The 18,422-nt window shown below is 47.3% G+C and overlaps 1 protein-coding gene across 4 annotated transcripts; it reads left to right on the forward strand.

Annotated features, from left to right (window-relative positions):
- Positions 1–423: 423 nt before the first annotated feature.
- PILRA (paired immunoglobin like type 2 receptor alpha) lies at positions 424–18,263 on the forward strand. 4 transcript variants are annotated; one of them, XM_047837612.1, is made up of 8 exons: positions 743–991; positions 1,314–1,703; positions 4,712–4,714; positions 12,775–12,969; positions 16,874–16,904; positions 17,432–17,481; positions 17,710–17,741; positions 17,908–18,263. In XM_047837612.1, exons 1-8 carry the CDS (start codon positions 937–939, stop codon positions 18,040–18,042), a joined length of 891 nt encoding a protein of 296 aa, XP_047693568.1. In that variant the 5' UTR covers positions 743–936; the 3' UTR covers positions 18,043–18,263. The 4 variants fall into 4 exon arrangements, with proteins under 4 accessions (XP_047693570.1, XP_047693571.1, XP_047693568.1 ...); XM_047837614.1 differs by lacking the exon at positions 17,908–18,263 and having other exon boundaries at positions 424–991; positions 17,625–17,731; XM_047837615.1 differs by lacking the exon at positions 17,710–17,741 and having other exon boundaries at positions 427–991; positions 17,908–18,039.
- Positions 18,264–18,422: the final 159 nt, after the last annotated feature.

An 18,422-nucleotide genomic window follows, 5' to 3' on the forward strand; every position in this document is an offset into this window, starting at 1 on the left:
AGACTGGAGTTTGAGTCCTAGACCTGCCTCAAGGGTCACATGACCTGAGGCAGGGCTTCTCTGAGCCCTTGGTCTCCTCATCTGTGGAGTGGAGGACAGAGGGGCCTGCCGATCCAGTCTTGCCTCCTGTGGGTCAAGGCATGGGCTCCAGAAGGCCCACCCTCACCTCTTAACCCCAGGGATGGTGTGAGACTGCACAAAAGGAGCTGACCAGGGGAGGGAAGGAGCCTGGTAGACCTGGGTCCTGGGCAGGGGAGCCCCTGCTGGGAGGGAGAGCGGCCAGGTGCAAGTTGGGTGTCCTTGGTGCCTGGTGCTGGGGTCGAGGCCATTTGATCACCAGTGGGTCCCTCCTCCTTCCTCTGGGGAGGCATTAGCTGGGCAGAGACTCATGGCTGCCTGTCCTCTGGCTGGAAGAGCCAAACTGGTCCTGCTGCAGCCCCTTCACCTGGACGACAGAAAGAGGCCAGGAGATGCCGAGAGCCAGTGAGAAGGAGAGCTGGAGAGACAGAGACTGACTCCTGAGGAGAGGTGGCCAGGAGCTGAGATGGAAGAGGCGAGGCCACAGATGGCCAAGGTGTGGGGTGGCCATGTGAAGAAAGAACCATGAACCATGGCCATGTGAAGAAAGGCCATGAACTATGGTCCTCCATGTGAAGAAAGAAGTTGGGGGCCTTTCTCACGGCTCTCTGTGCACTGACCACAAGGGAGGCGCTTTTGCAATGTAGAAAAAGAAGAAACCAGATTGATAAAGGAAGTGCTGGGTACTCCGGGGGCCCGCGAGTTTGGGGAAGCTCACCCTCCCTTGCTCTTCCGAAGGAACCTGATCCACGCTTTCCACGTTCCTCTGGACTCCCCGAGGAGGCACCTCTGTAGGGCCTGCCCTCTGGCCTTGACAGAGCTGCTTGGCTTCTCCTCTCCTGGGAGGAGAGTGAGGCAATGGGTCCGTCCCTGCTGCTGTCCCTGCTGCTGCTGCCGGCATCTCTGCAGGCTGGTGAGTGTCCAGGACACCCTGGCTCTGCCCCGAGGGCCAGGAGTCCCCAGGAAGGGCTGTGGCTGGGCAGCTGGAGAAGGGGTCTGCTGGGGTAGCCGGCCAGGCCTCCCAGCTCCAGCGGGCTGGTCCCACGGTGCCAGGTCCTCCCCAACCCTTCACCCTCCTCCCTACCCCAAGCCCGGCAAGGGGGACACCCAGGCCAGAGGGCCAGTCCTGCCATCTGTCACACTTGGTGTGCTCTGTGAGCGAGGATGCCAGAAGGTCTGGGGTCATCGTCCTCATCTCTCCCAGTGGCTCAAAGTCTCTCCTCTCTCTCCTCCAGGCAGCTCAAAAGAATGCAATCCAAACACTGACTTTGGGGTCAACCAACCAGCGTCTCTCTCAGCCCCCGAGGGTGGTTCCACCTGCATCTCTTTCTCCTACTTCCACTGCTGGGAGTTAGCCAAGGATCCCAGACTGAGTACAGCCGTCAGACGGAGAGACTTCCATGGAGAGGTCATCTACAACAGTACCCAGCGTTTTATCCATAAGGATTACAAGAACCGGATCTCCCTGGACTTGAGAGAGGGTCAGAACTCCGGCACCCTGTGTATACGGAACCTGCAGAAAAAAGATGAGAATAGGTACTTTTGCCGGGTCCAAGTGGAAACGCTAAGAGACGGCAAACAGGTGTGGCAGTCCATCCCAGGGACCAAACTCACCATTACCAACGGTGAGTCCAGCTGCCCGGCAGCCACCACACCCACCCTGCAGGGTGCCCTCATCCCCCAGGCCTGGCCCAGGCCCCAATCTTCCTGCTTACCCCTTCTCTCAAACTCCTCTCCCCACCCCTCTCCCCTCCCCAGGCCTCTGCCAACTTTACTCTTTCTCCTGGATCTCCCCAAACCTGGGCTGCCTTCCTTGCCCATCCCCCTCACTGCCCCCTCCAGAGCCAGTCCCCACCCCGCTCCCCCAGCCTCAGCACCTTCCAGGCTGCCCAGGAATCCTCCCTTCTTGCTTCAAGCTGGGCCTCCAGTCTTGCCTCCCTCCCCTCACCCCACGCTGTCCAGGTGGACTTGACTTCTTCAGGGCGTGGTCTGCCTTCCCTTTGTCCTGTGTCCCTGTGAGTAGCCCCTGCCAGCCCCCAGTCTTGTGTCTCCCCACAGTCGCGGGCTCAACCCAGCACACACAGCAGGTACCCAATCATGACCCAAGACCCCTGGCCCCTGGCCATGCCCCATTACCTCTTTTCCCAGTCCCCCCTGCGTCCTTCTCCTGCTCTGCTCCTCGGAACCTGGCCCACGATGCTCCCTGCCCCAGCCCCTTCCCTCCTCTCCTTTCCCATCCCCCTCTTCCCCTGCCTCCATCCTCTTTACCCTCCTTGCCTCCCCCCACCCCTGGTCCCCACCTCTGCCTGCACCATCCCCACTGTCCACTCCGATCTTGCTCCTCCATCCTGGCCTTTGAGACATGCCATCTACAGCAGAAATATGACGGCTGCCGCTTACCATGCACTGTGTCAGGTTGAACAACTAGGTGTACGTCACCCTGGTTAACAACCTTCCCCGCGACCCCACAGTAACAGTAGGCACTGCTCTTATCTTCTTGTTACAGATAGGGAAACTGAGGCTCAAAGAGCCTAAACGCCTGCCCAAAGCCACACTCATGGCGCAGGCAGGACTTGAACCCCGTTTAACCCCCGAGCCTCCACTCTTAACCTAGTAGCTGCTCAGCTTCACAGCTGACCTGATCCTATTGTTGTCTTCACCTATTTTAACCCAGGAACGGGATGTGTTACAGCAGCAGATCTTCCCATGTTACCCAGCAGGCCTTGGGAACTTGAACCTAGGTTTGTCAGTCTCCAGAACGGTTGGGGAGGGAGCCCTTCCCAGGAGCAGGCACTAGGGGATGCACTGTCTGTAGAATATTATCTGTAGAAAATTCCTTAAAAACTAAAAATCCCATGTCTTCTCTTTATAATCACTTGCACTGACAATTCTAACAACGTATCACTGCTCCTGGGTGGAAGGACACTCTCTGTGCCCCCACCCTTGGTAAAACACTGTCCCATCTGGCCACCGTGCTGGTTTCAGAGCAAATAGAAAGTGGCTCACAACCTGAATTTAGCAAGACAGCGTTGGATTTCTATTTCTGGCACCTCCTCCATATTCCCTTAAATGGCCTTTTTTGAGAGGTTTTCGCTCTCCCCAGACCCTTCTTCCTCCTTTCCTGATCCTCCAACTTTCCTCATTTCTCAGTTCAGTCACATTTACTATGAGTTTTTCATCATTAAATTAATTTTTCAATTAATACAATTAATTGGATATCTATACTCATATTTTTAAAAAATACAGGAAAGTAATAAATGTTTTTTTAATCCAAGTGAGGTGCCACCATGCAAAGACACCACCCTAAAGGAATATTTGCAGCAAATAGAACTGATAAGTTTGTGGCTAGTTTAACAATGTTTTCTATATACAGATGTTTTCCTTTTATAGGCAAATCTCATTGTATTCTCCTTTATAATTTTCTCTTTTATTTCTTAGCCAAAAAATCCCATATCCCCTAGGGGCTGAAAAGATTTTAATTTCTTCTGACTTTTTAAATTATTAATTTATTTTTAATTTTTTAATGTTTATTTATTTTTAAGAGAGAGAGACACAGAGGGAGGGAAGGGCAGAGAGAGAGGGAGGCACAGAATCCAAAGCAGGCTCCAGTCTCTGAGCTGTCAGCACACAGCCTGATGCTGGGCTTGAACTCTGGAACCTTGCAATCATGACCTGAACCAAAGTAGGATGCTTAACCAACTGAGCCACCCAGGTGCCCCTAAGTTATTCTGATTTTTATATGACTTCACAATAAAACACATTAATATAGTGAGAATTTATTTTGATATATGGTATGAGGTGAAGAATTAAACTGATCTTCATACCAAGAAACGAATCAATTGTCCCAACCCCATTTATGGGATAATTTTTCTCTTCTCATTGATTCCTAGGTCGGGCTTTTTGTAGAATAGCATCCTTTCTGGTCTGTCATCTCCATTTCACTGTTCTGTCTTTTCTTATATCACTACCACTCTGTTTTAGTGATTATAACTTGGTCATGTTTCAGTGGCTGACAAGACTATTTCCATCAGAACCACATTACTTTCTCAAAAATTTTATTATTGTTTTGGCCTATTGTTTCACATAAATGTTGGAATAAGTTTGCCCGGTTCTGAGGAAAACACCTATCGGTAGCACTTACATTGGAATTGCATTAAATCTAGAAAGCAATTGATGAAAACAGAAGTCAGTGCAATATACAATCTTCCACCCAGAAATGGTTCCTGTTTTATAGCCCTCAATAACCTTGGGTGTGTTCTTCTAAAGACCATGTCAACATCTCCCAAGAGATATTTCTTTCCTTTAAATCTTTTATTTTTTATTATTTTTTTTTCAACGTTTATTTATTTTTTGGGACAGAGAGAGACAGAGCATGAATGGGGTAGGGGCAGAGAGAGAGGGAGACACAGATTCGGAAACAGGCTCCAGGCTCTGAGCCATCAGCCCAGAGCCTGATGCGGGGCTCAAACTCACGGACCGCGAGATCGTGACCTGGCTGAAGTCGGACGCTTAACCGACTGCACCACCCAGGCGCCCCTAAATCTTTTATTTTTATTATTAATATGCAACATTATTTCTGAATATTCATCTTTTTAAATTTTCACTATAAAATATTGCACAAATTCTGGCCAAGACGGTGGGTTATATGCATGTTTACATCCTCTCCCTACCAAACCCTACTAAAATGACAGCAGAGATAATTTTTTTAAGTTCATTGATTTATTTTGAGAGAGCATGGGAGGGGCAGAAATGGACAGAGAAAATCCCAAGCATGCTGATAGTATGGAGCCCAACACAGGGCTCAATCTCACCAACTATGAAATCATGACCTCAATCAAAATCAAGAGTTGGATGCTTAACCGACTGAGCCACCCAGGTGCCCCCCAAAGAGAATTTTTTAAGACAAAAATCCACAGGGACAAAAAAATATGTGAGCTATGTGGTGAAAAACAATATTTGGGAAGCTGGAAAGACATAGACTAATGTATCTGCTTAGGAGACCAGGGGAGCCAAGCCATAATCTGGCAGTGGGGAGCACCAAAAGAAAGGCAATTCTTAAACTGCAAAACCCCTCAACGGTTTAGGAAGAGCCACCCCAGAACCCCTGACAGTGGGAGTAAAAGGGGGTTGGAAAGGTGGAGGACTAGGTGATAATGTATTTAAGAACCAGGGAGGGGCGGCTGGTTGGCTCAGTAGGTTAAGCAGTTGATTTCAGCTCAGGTCATGATTTCGCAGTTTGAGAGTTCAAGCTCCAGGTCAGGCTGTGAGTTCGAGCCCCAGGTCATGCTCTGCGCTGTCAGCAACCTACTTCAGATTCTGTGTCTCCCTCTCTCTCTGCACCTCCCCACTCACACTCTGTCTCTCTCTCTCTCTCAAAAATAAATAAACATTTAAAAAGTTTTAAAACAATAAAAAAGAAGCAGGGAAACTTCTACACCCCCTCCCCACCCAGCAGAGACTGGAGATTTGCTTTCTAGAAAGAATGGAGCAGAGGGACTCTGGGGGCAGTACCCTAGGCATACCTGGGGGCAAGGGTTCAGTCTTTAAAACTGGAGACTTGGTGAACTGATGAGATCCTAAATGCCTTACCCCCTTAGATGCCTCCTAGGACTCAGAATAGCCCAGCTGGTATTCCCTACCCTACCATGGCAAGAAATCAGGAGATTTTTCTCTAGGAAATCTATCTGATGGGCTCAGAAAGGATTCAGAAAGCCTAACAGATCCTACAGCCCACTAGCTAACAAGCACTTTCTCCCAGACCACATACACAGCTACCAATCAGCGTGGCAACCAAGCGTGGCAACACACTGGCAACCAAGGCAGCAAGATGGGGTCTTGGCCTGGCATGGAATCCCCCAGTCCTGATGATTGACAACTTGCCTCTGCTGTGCCTGGAATGCCTGAGGCTAGAGATGCCATTTAAAAATATGATTACATTCAGGGGTGCCTGGGTAGCTCATTCAGTTAAGCGTCCAACTTCAGTTCAGGTCATAATCTTGCTGTCCGTGAGTTCAAGTCCTGTGTCAGGCTCTGTGCTGACAGCTCAGAGCCTGGAGCCTGCTTCAGATTCTGTGTCTCCCTCTCTCTCTCTCTCTGCCCCTCCCCCACTCATGCTCTCTGTCTCTCAGAAATAAATAAATGTTAAAAATGATTTTTTTAAAAATATGATTGCATTCAACACTTAAGGAATCCTTCCCCCATGAAATACACAGCAAAACCAATGCAGTGGGGAGAGGGGGGAGGGGGTTCCTGGAAAAAATCAAAATAATGGAGGAAGAATGAAACTCAGATAACTACCGTCCTCAGAAAGTTAAGAGAGTGCAAACCTGTATAACAGAGGGAGCTTTCCAAACAAGGAGCTCTTGAGAATGTAAGATATAACGGCAAATATAGAAAACTCGGTTAAAGAGTTGCAAGAAAAACTTGACGGAAATCTCGCAGAAGGTAGAAAAAGAGTCACGGATTTGGGAACTGGTGGGTTGGATAGTGGCCCCCACAAAGACGTGTTCATATCCCAGTCCCCAAAACTAATGATTATTACCTTCCATGGTAAGGGATACGATTTAGCTAAGACTTCTGAGGTGAAGAAACCTGGGATTAGCTGGATGGGCCCTACATGCAAACAGGAGCCTCCTTCTAAAAGGGAGGTGGAGGGAACCTATCACAGAAGGCAATATGGTCACAGAGCAGAGACTCAGTGGTGCAGTCTCGAGAAACTGGAGGAAGTAGGCAACAGACTCTCCCCCAGAGCCTCCTGAGGTTTTGCGGCCCGTGACACATGGCTTGCTCACTGACCTCTGGCCTCCAGAACTGCGAGAAACTAAACTTCTGTTTTAAGTCACCCAGTTTGTGGTCATTTCTTCCATTTGCCATAGTAAAGCCATACAGAAACTATAAGATAAGAAAAACTGAGGATTGGCCCAAGAGCTCCAGCCTCTGAATAACAGGAGTTCCAGACACAGAGAAGAGATAAGGCCATGGGAAGAAAATATCCTAGATAACTCTAGAAATGTTCCAGAATAAAGAAGCCCAGAAAAATGGTTACAAATAAAAAGACCTACTTCAGGACACTACAACATGAAATTTCAAAACGTCAGGGATAAAAAGAAAGAAAATCCAACAAATTTCCAAGGAGGAAAGAAACAGGCTGCAGGAGATTCAAGAATCACAATGGCATGGGGCGCCTGGGTGGCGCAGTCGGTTAAGCGTCCCACTTCAGCCAGGTCAGGATCTCACGGTCCAGGAGTTCGAGCCCCGCGTCAGGCTCTGGGCTGATGGCTCAGAGCCTGGAGCCTGTTTCCGATTCTGTGTCTCCCTCTCTCTCTGCCCCTCCCCCGTTCATGCTCTGTCTCTCTCTGTCCCAAAATAAATAAACGTTGAAAAAAAATTAAAAAAAAAAAATCACAATGGCTTTGGCAGTCTCCATAGTAACAGAGGAAGCTGGAAAACAATGGTTGAATGGCTTGAAATTCTAAGAGAAAATTATCTCATGCATTCGTTCAACAAATATTGACTGAATACCTACTATGTGTCGAGTGCTAATCTGGACACTGGGGAAACAGCAGCAAAAAAAAAAAAGAGCAAATCATGTGTACAACAATGCTCTTTGTACATAAGTGTGGATGAGCAAGAAGACTCAAGGGAAAGCCAACAAATTAATTCTGCATGTACAGTGGTGGTGAAAAGAGAAAAGGAGGGAACTGGAGCAGAATCTGAGGGATAAAGGTTGCTAAGGGTGCTACTCTATTCAGACGGAACATCAAAGGCTCTGGGAACATTAGTCAGAGTCCTGGCAGGAAGCAGCCGCTCAAACAGGATGACTGGGGAGAGTTTAGAGTAGGGCACAGGATGGGGAAACCAGTCAGGGATGGGAGACCCCTGAGACCATCCCCAGGACTGAGGAACAGAGTAGGAAGAAGGGGGACCCAGAGATGAGCTGTAGCCTCTGGGGAGATAGAGTCAACATATCTGGGATGGTTAGTTTTGAGTGAGCTTACAGGATGCTCAGAGATCTGATAAGACATTCTTTCTGGATAGTCTGTAATGGTATTTCCAGAAGAGTCTAGCAGTGGGTGGGCATCATCCAAACCCTTGAGAGAACTAAAGGAAAAAAAAAAGTAGAGGATGGGCAGGGATCTCCACTTCTGCTCTCAGACTTTGGAGCTCTTGGTTCTTGGGACTTTGGAATCTGACTGGTCCCCCTGGTTCTCAGACCCACAGGTCTGGGCCTAGAACTACATCACTAGCTTTCCTGGGCCTTTTGTTTAGAGATAGCAAACTCTGGCTTCTCAGCTATCATAATCACATGAACCAACACCTCAAAACTCCACATCTGTTTCTATATCCCATTGGTTCTGTGTCTCTGAAAACCCTAATATAAGACCTGTCAGGGGGCGCCTGGGTGGCGCAGTCGGTTAAGCGTCCGACTTCAGCCAGGTCACGATCTCGCGGTCCGGGAGTTCGAGCCCCGCATCAGGCTCTGGGCTGATGGCTCAGAGCCTGGAGCCTGTTTCCGATTCTGTGTCTCCCTCTCTCTCTGCCCCTCCCCCGTTCATGCTCTGTCTCTCTCTGTCCCAAAAATAAATAAACGTCGAAAAAAAAAATTAAAAAATTAAAAAAATTAAAAAAAAAGACCTGTCAGACAGGGAACCAAGGGCTGTGCCATGATCTGCCCTCTTCTCTCCTTCCATCTCTGGATGGTGACTCTGACTGGCTACTGACTAGGAACCAGCTGGTGAGAGAGCCCATGGATTGAGTCCACCAAGACCAGCCCCCAAAGGCACAAAGCAAGTGGAGAGGAGCTGGGGAGTGGATCTAAGAGAAGCCAGCAGAAAAATCCAGCCTAGGCACAAATCTGTAGGAAGTCAGGGAGAGGTCTGGAGAAGAATGTTCCAGTCAAGAGGGATCAGCAAGGGCAGAGGCCATGAGGTGGGACAAGTGTGTGGCTGAATCAGATAAAGAGGCTGATGGTGGCAGTAGGTGAGATCAGAACAGGCAGTGGGGGGGGGGGGGGGGGGGGAGGGCAGCCCAGTGTGGCTTTGAAAGCGAAGAAAAGAACTTTTACTCAGTGTAATGAGTCTAGTGAGGGTTTCCTGCTGTGCTGATGTCCATTGTACAAGTGTCCCTCCAGATGTTGTATGGAGAATAAGACTGTAAAGATGAGCAAGGTCACAAGCAGGGACACCAATGAGAGGTGATGTGCCTGAAATAGGGTGACAACAAGGGCAGGTGAGATGCTGGTTCTATTTTGAAGACTGAGCAGACAGGATTTGCAGATGATGGGATGTGGGGGGTAAGAAAGAGAAGAAGCAAGGGTGACTCTGAGGCTTTTGGCCTGAGCTTCTTACAGGATGGCATTGCCATTTACTGAGAGGGGGACATGCGGTAGGAACAGGTTTGGGAGGAAATCAAGAGTTCTGTAATTTGAGACATTACAAGATAAACAGAGGTGTAAGTAGGCAGTGAGATACAGGATTCGGGAGAGCCAGGGAAGAGATGACTGGATATGTAAATTTGGGTGGGATCAGTTTGTCGCTGATAGTTGATGCCATGGGACTGGATAAATTATCTGGGAAGTGTGTGTAGATAGAGAGGGGGTCCTAGGACTGAACTGAGAAGGGCCCATGACTGTTAGAGGTTGGGAAAAGGAGGAATCAACAAGCAGCTGCTAGAGAGGCAGGAAAAGAGCCACGAGAGAATGGTGTCCCAAAAGCCAAGTGAAGACCCCATCTCATGAAAAGGACATCGAATGCTGGACTGTCCAGTAAAAAGGAGAAAACAGGGGTGTGAGAGTTCTAAATCCTCGATTTCAATGGTAGGAAGTAAATCAACAATACTTCCAACCATTCAAGCAACAACAGTGTATGCTTGTGATTTAGAAATGCAAGGTTAATGCCGAAAGAAACAGCTAAAAGGTTTTAGCACTAAAAGGTGCTAAAACAGTTGACTCTGTAGAGTGGGAAGGGAGTGAGAGGCTTATGCAGGGGCTGCTGTCTTTATATACTATGGAATGTGTGGACTTTTTAACTTACGTGCCTATATAACTTTGATAAACATTAAATTTTGAAAATAGTAAAGGTACTGGTAATACTTATACTGCCTTTTTAAAAATGTTCAAACAATACAGAAGGGAGTCGAATGAAAAGTCTATTCCTCCCTCTGCACTTTATCTCTCCAGCCACTACTTCTTTCTGCGGAAATGTCCTCTCTCACAGATATAGATACAGATATAGATACAGATATAGATACATAACACAAATAGAATCTAACCATATTACTATTCTGCTCTACAACTTATTTTTATTCCACTATCTTTCCAGTTCAGTACATGTACAGTTATGCTTTTTTTTTTTTTTTTTTTTTTTTTTTTTAAAGGCTGCAGGGAGGTGCAAGAGTGGCTCAGTCAGTTAAGTGTCTGGCTCTTGATTTCGGCTCAGGTCATGATCTCATGGTTTGATTCCTGGGTTCAGGCCCCACATTGGGGTCGCTGCTATCAGCTCAGAGCCCGCTTCAGATACTCTGTCCCCTTCTCCCTGCACTCCCTGCTTGCATTCTCACCCAAAAATGAACAAACACACACACACACACACACACACACACACACACACACACACACAAAGGCCACAGAGTGTTTCCATGCCATAATGTATCACAATGTATCTACTTACTCAGTGTCCTATTTAAAGATGTTTAGTGGGAATGCAAGCTGGTGCAGCCACTCTGGAAAACAGTATGGAGGTTCCTCAAAAAACTAAAAATAGAACTACCCTAGGACCCAGCAATTGCACTACTAGGCATTTATCCACTGGATACAGGTGTGCTGTTTCGGAGGGACACATGCACCCCCATGTTTATAGCAGCACTATCAACAATAGCCAAAGGATGGAAAGAGCCCAAATGTCCATCTATGGATGAATGGATAAAGAAAATGTGGTCTATATATACAATGGAGTATTACTTGTCAATCAAAAAGAATGAAATCTTGCCATCTGCAACTACGTGGATGGAACTGGAGGGCATTATGCTAAGTGAAATTAGTCAGAGAAAGACAAAAATCATATGACTTCACTCATATGAGGACTTTAAGAGACAAAACAGGTGAACATAAGGGAAGGGAAATAAAAATAATATAAAAACAGGGAGGGGGACAAAACAGAAGAGACTCATAAATATGGAGAACAAACTGAGGGTTACCGGAGGGGTTGTGGGAGGGGGGATGGGCTAAATGGGTAAGGGCCACTAAGGAATCTACTCCTGAAATCGTTGCACTATATGCTAACTAATTTGGATGTAAATTTTTAAAAATAAAAAATAAAACAAGTAAAAAAATAAATAAATAAAGATGTTTAGCTTGTTGGGGCATCACAAAGCTGCAAGGAACACCCCTAAATACAGGCCTTTGAACACTTGCCCAGCATTTCCACAGGATAAATTTCTAGCATTGAAAGCACTGGGCCAAAGGGCACACCTGGGTATGTTACACTTTACAAATGCACTCCCAGAGGTTGTACCTACCTATCCTTCCACTGCTCAATTACTGGGTATTTTCCTCCACTCAGATCGGTAAAAATCCCAGCCTTTTGTTGTTTTAACCTGCATTAAAAAATATAGATAGATAGATAGATAGATAGATAAATTAGCATCAGGGTTATGTTATCATTTTATGAAATGAATTAGAATTGCCTCTTTCCCATATTTCCTTGTGTTCTAGAATCCATCTGGGAATTATTTGTTCTTTAAATTTTCACAAGAATTTACCCATAGGGGCAGCTGGGTGGCTCAGTTGGTTAAGCATCTGACTTCAGCTCAGGTCATGATCTCATGGTTCGAGAGTTCAAGCCCCACATCAGGCTCTGTGCTGACAGCTGGGAGCCTGGAGCCTGCTTCGGATTCTGTGCCTCCCTCTCTCTCTGCCCTTCCCCTGCTCACAGTCCTGTCTGTCTGTCTCTCTCAAAAATAAACATTAAAAAAAATTAAAAAAAAAATTTACCCATAAAGCCTCCTGAGCTTGGAATCTTTATGATAGGTAGTTTTTAATAGGGCTCTCATTTCCTTTTTTGTTTTTTTTTTTTAAGTTTATTTACTTTGTTTAATAATCTTTACCCCCAGTGTGGAGCTCAAACTCATGACCTAGAGACCAAGAGTCACCTGCTCTTCTGATTGAGCCAGGCCAGTGCCCCAAGAGTCCTCACTTCTTTGTTTACCTATCAGTGAAAGTGTCTTACTTCTTAACTCCATTTTCAGAAATTTTTGTTTGTTTCAGAAAATCATCCAATTCAGAGTTTTTTTTAAGTTTATCAACCTATAATGAGCATACACTCACAAATGATTTCAACAAACTCTTGTTAGGTTTGCCAGAGTCTTGTCTGTTTTATTTCTTTCTTGTTTTTTGTTGTTTGTTTTTCCCCTAAATAACCACTCCCTGCACTTATTATTCTCTCTGTTGTCCTGTTTCCTAATAAATTTATTCCTACGTAGGTTTCATTAATTTTTTCCTCTGAGTTTTCTTAGGGCTGGCTTCTTTCTGGTTTTGGTACTTTTTCTAAGGAATTGACTATTCCATTCATTTTTTTAATTTCTTCTTGGAGTTCCTCCCCACCCTTAATATTCCCCAAACTAGGGAATGAGATGTAACAGTTTCATCCAAATACCTCAAGCCTCCAGAGGAGAATCTGCTAAATTCTCGTGTCTTCTCAGCTGCCCAGGCGACCACCAAGGGCACCACCACCGCAGCCACCATCACAGCTGACCTCAATGTCGTAAAGGACAATGGGAGCTCAGCATCTTCACCCCTGAGTGTAGGAGCTGCAGTCGGGGTGGCACTGGCTGGTGTTGTGCTCATAATAGCAGTTTTGGGACTGATTGTCTTCCTCAGGTGGAAGAGAAGCAAAGGTAAGTGGTTCTGGGGTACGCCTCCAACTTGTCCCCAAGTTTCCCAACTGAATGTTTCCCAGAACCCCAGGTCATCCTGCATTTAAAAATGCAGATCCCTGCTGGCCTTGAGGTCTGGGCTTGGGAATCTGCATTTTTAAAGATCTCAACAAGTGGTGTCTATGTGTGATCCAGTTTGAGAACCATTGCTCCAGACCAGTCCCGCCCCACAAATCTGATCATTTTCTAGTTTTTGTCTCTTGACTTAATCATTTATCATCAATCTTCATCTTTTGGTTTTTTTTTTATTTTTTTTTTAACGTTTATTTATTTTTGAGACAGAGAGAGACAGAGCATGAACGGGGGAGGGGCAGAGAGAGAGGGAGACACAGAATCGGAAGCAGGCTCCAGGCTCTGAGCCATCAGCCCAGAGCCTGACACGGGGCTCGAACCCATGGACCGCAAGATCGTGACGTGAGCCGAAGTCGGACGCTCAATGGACTGAGCCACCCAGGCACCCCTAATCTTCATCTTTTGATTCACGGGGAGGGGAGGGTCAGCTCTTGGAAGAGTAAGGAGAGAGCAGAAGGGAAAGGAAGTTGGCTCAGCTCAGCAAGCATTGGTTGAGGGCTTATCTTCCAGGGTCTGGCTTATAATTGGAGATACAAGTGTAAATAAAGTGTGGGTCCTGCTTTCAAGGAACTCAGTGGCAGAGGGAGAGGAAAGGAGGTGACTGCCTCATTTGGAAAGAGCTGTGGTAGTTTAGGACAGAGGAGGGGAATCATGGAGAACTTCCCATAGGAAGTGACACTACAGAAAGTCTCAAAGAGTATAAGAGAATTAGCCAGGCAAGTGGTGAGGGTGGTGAAGATGTCACTGTCCCTGCAGGTACGGGAAAGCAGTGGGAGAACTCTAAGCAGCTCCATGCAGTGGAGGAGGCTAGAGATGGGAGAAGAGAACCTCGTAAATCACACCCAAGAGCCTCTGCTCCTAGAGGCAACATGAAGCAGTTCTCCATCCAGATACATCCGGGATGGAGGCGCCAGAGGTGGGCCAGGCCAATCTAAGGCAGTAGCAGTGTAGGTGGAGGGATAGAGCCAGACTCTGGAAGAGTTCAAGAGAGAAAATCAGTAGGATTTGGTGGTCAGGCTGGTGCAGGGGCAAGGGAGTGGGAAGAACTTGGATGAAATCACCAAACAAATTAGAGAATACAAGAGGTCAAAGACCATGTTTGGGGGCGGAGGGTGGGTGGGGGGTGGGGAATAATGCTTCTTTAGCTTGAGACATGTTAGACATACCTGTGTGGCATCTGAGCCTAGAGGTTCATCAGAAATTTGGATGTATGCATTTATAGCTAAAAGAGAGGACAGGGCTAGAGGCATTAATTATTTACACCCCAACACCCTCCAATACTGATTTGAAATTCCTCTAGAGAAAGATTTCAGTGAGAGGAGATTAGCCCTATCAGATATTAAAGCACAGAGGTGAGCAGCATAGAATCTAGACTGCCTGCACTCAAATCCTGGCTGGGGAAACTCTGGTGCAGTGGTTGTATTACTCTGTGCCTCAACTTACTCATCGGTAAAATGAGAATAATAATAGTACTCACCCTGGGGGTTGTCATGACAATTAAATGTAATTCATTGAGAACAGATTCTGGCACAGAATAAGGACTATGCGAGCACTAGCACCTGTAATTATTAAGCTGCAATAACTAAAATGATTCGATGCTGTCATATTCATACACAGATAAACCAATGTATTAAAAGAGAAAAGCCCGAATATAGGCAGGATAAAACAGGTCAAAATATATTCAGGAATTTAGTAGGTTAAAATCTGGCATTTCTAATCAATGGGGAAAGATGAGTAATTCAATACATGGTGATGGAACAATTGAGCAGCCATCTGAGAAAATAATATTATCTCATAATTTGCACCAAAATAAATTCCATGGAGATCAATCAAAGAGTTAAATGTGGGGGGAAGAACCCTAGCACCAGAAGAAAGCATGTGAGACTATTTTATAACCATGGAGTGTTGATGATCTCCCTATATATGACATAAACATAAAAGCCATGAATAAAAACATTGATAAACTCAAAGATATAGGAATTGTTTTTAATTCTGCAGAGGAAAAATCACAGTGGTTGTCTCTAGAGTGAGGATGCGGGTTAGAGATGAAGAAAAATGTGACATAGTCATTGAGGAAATGGAAGACAGTATTTAAGAATTCAACTCAGATGAGAAGCCATAAACTGTGTAAAAGCATCGCCACATGTTTTTCCTCATGCAGGTTAGAAGCCTCTGGGACTTGTTCATTAGGAGTTATGTTCACCTGCTGGCACCAGAGACCAAAAGTAACAGGGCTTAAATAAGACTGAGTTTATTGTTTTCCCTCATATAAAAGGATGAGGAAACAGATAGCAGAGGCCATTGTCCTTAGGCACTCAGACTTCTATTTTCCTGCTCACTGTCCTGGCCACTGGCTTTTATCCTGAAGGTTGCCTCATGATCCAAGATGGCTGCTCAGACTCCAGCCATTATTTTTGAATCCAGACAGGAAACAGGAGGAAGGAAGGGAAAAAAGACTATGCCACAGCTGTCTGTCCTCCTTTTAAAGAGGCTTCCTGAAAATCTTACCTCCAACTTCCCTTTGAATCTTACTGGCTAGGATGTACTTCTGTGTCCCACATCTATCAGTAGGGCAGCATACTGCCACCCCAAATAAAATCAAGGTTCTGTAACTAAGTAAGAAGAAATGAATGGTGGGGCACCTGGTTGGCTCAGTCACTAGAGCATGTGACTCTTGATCTCGGGGTTGTGAGTTTGAGCCCCACGTTGGGTATAGAGATTACTTAAAAATAAAATCTTTTTTAAAAAGTAAGAAATGAATGGATATCAGGTAAGCAAATAGCATTCTCTGCCATCAGCCACATCCAGAATTAGAGCTGTGTCACCTAAGTGTGGCATAAGGATAGGGGAACACAGGCAGTCAAGGAGCTAGTGAAAGGGCAGGAGTAGAGAGTAGAGGATCATCAGGGAGTTTGGACAGCCCAAAAGAAAGTGGATTATCAGAGGGTCAAAACAAAGATATACCAAACAGGCTGATGGTAAAAGAGAGCTGGAAGGAAAGAAAGTTGTAGCATAAAAATGATGCTGGCACTTAATATTTCAGAGTTCTCAATCCCAGGGATAAAAAGGAGTCCAGGGTATGGCTGAGTGGAGTGGAGGTCACTAGAGTTGGGGGGACATAGGAGTCCCCTGTGTTCAGAGGGCTGTCCCTGTCGATGATGGGACCTCCCAGGATAATGTTGGGTGGTGGAGGGGATGTCTGTGAACCAGGGGCTGATCCTTGGGAAACGCTGTAGACAGACTCAGAAGGACAGGAGGGGAGATGGTGGCAGGGGGACATCAGAGGTTTCAGTGGCAGAGGATGGAGAGGAACTGGCTGCAGCGTAGACACAGATTCCAGCCATGAGGTTCAGGAGAGGGGAGAGAAACATGGAAAGCCAGTGTATCAGGGCATGAGAGAGCTGTGAGTCTATGATAAAGGTCAAAGGAGGGGGAGGAGGAGGTGGGTGGGCCAGGGCTCAGCAGTGGAAGGAGCAGGTGGAGGGATGGGTGAGGAATTCAAGGAAGGGGAAAGGAAGCAAAGGGAAGGGCTGAGAGAGAGAGAGAGAGAGAGAGAGAGAGAGAGAGCAGGCAAGAGCGATTCTCTTGATTTAGTGTTGAGGACAACCACAGAACAGGGTTGGGCAGCCTCAGAGTGCCAGCAGGTGCCGCTCAAGAGTCCCAGGTGTGTCCAACAGAGCTGTTCCACTGCCCTGACCTCTCTAGGGGTGGTCTCAGAGCACAAGAGCAGGAAGGCAGGGAGGAGAGATGCCTTCTGTGGATGGCACCCTGACATGCTGCTGTTCCCCTACAGGTCTGCAGACTAAAGCCAGAACCGTAGCCGGGTGAGTGCTTGTCCTGTTTGGGAAACAGGAAGGTCCTTATGAGGACAGCAGCTCTCCTCCTCACCTTCCAGTGGGCACCTCTTTTCTCAGAGCCACTTCCCTCCTCAGCTTCTAGACTCCCCTCTCTCTCCTCCACCACCAGGCCTTCTCCCTCTTTCCCTCCCTCCAGAGCTCTCTTCTTCATCCTCCCCTTTCCTCCAGCCCATCTTCCCTATTCTATTCTTTCTTTCTCTCAGCCCCTTCCCTCCCCTCTCTCCCTTCCCACCTAGGCACCGGCCAGAAGACCATCACCACACTTCTGATGGCTCTTCCAACAAAGCCGCTTCTCCGGGATGATCTATCTTCAAGGGAGTCTCAGGACCTCTACTGGCTACACGGCAAACTGCCTCTCAATCTTCTCCCAGGCCTCCTGAGAGCCTCAAACCTTGGCTCACCTGAGTGTCAGGGGGTTGCAGAGCTCCCACAGAGGTTTGAACCCACTTCTGCCCAGCCTCTAATGCACTTCCCGCCCTCTCCTTCGCACACAGGGAATCGGTCCAAAACACTGAGGAGAAGTATGAGAACATCGGGATTACAGGTAAATTCTTACTGTGACACTCCCCTCTCTCCACCTTGGTTCACCCTTCCTTACACACCCCCTGCCCACACACCTGCCTCAGCATTCTCCTCTTTCCCTGTCCCACCCATCCCTCTGGCCTGACCCTGGTCTTGACCTAGCAGATGATCTCACTCCCCAAGGCCCCCGCGCATCTCTCTGCCCTGGCTGACATGCCACCTGACCCCAGCACACCTTGAATTTTTCTAGGACAAAAAACAGAGCCCAAGCTGGACCCCAAGGTAAGCAGCCCAGACTAGAGCCTAAAGGAATTAAAAAGAAGTTTGGAGAAGGTGGGGTAGATGGAATAGAGGAACTGTGGTGTTGGTGGGGCACTCAGTTACGGGGTTACTGCTCTAAGTTGGGGACAGCTCCCCTTCCACTCACGCCCTTCTTCATTCTCACCAGGGTGAAGCCCAGGATGACGGTGGCATCCTCTATGCCTCCCTCACCCTCTCCAGCTCATCACCGGCAGCGCCCCCCTGCACCCCTTCCAAGGAGAGCCCGCAGGAGACCCTGTATTCTATCGTAAAGGCCCAGTGAGCGGGACTGAATGGGGACTCCCTGAGACTAAGCTGCACAGAAGGTCACAGCTTCTAGTAATAACCCTGGACAGACACAGACAAAAGCCAGTGGGTGTGGAAGGCCACCAAGGACCAGAGAGAAACAGAGCCATCTGCTTCCATTCCCTCTTCAACTTCCCAGCCCTTGCCCACAAAAATAAAAGTACTAGTAGAATTTGCCTTAAGGCACCTAAGGAGAAACTGATGGCATCTTCTGTCTTTTCCTTCTCGCCAAAAATGAGCTGTAAAAGTAGTTCACACCCAAGATCCCTCCTCCAGGGCTGGTGTTCAGTGACTGCCTTCAGGCCAGGTGGGGGACACCAAACACTGGCAGCCAGCCCAGAGCCCAGACTCTGCCCC

Source organism: Prionailurus viverrinus, chromosome E3 (assembly GCF_022837055.1).
Source record: "Prionailurus viverrinus isolate Anna chromosome E3, UM_Priviv_1.0, whole genome shotgun sequence".
Taxonomy (NCBI): domain Eukaryota; kingdom Metazoa; phylum Chordata; class Mammalia; order Carnivora; family Felidae; genus Prionailurus; species Prionailurus viverrinus.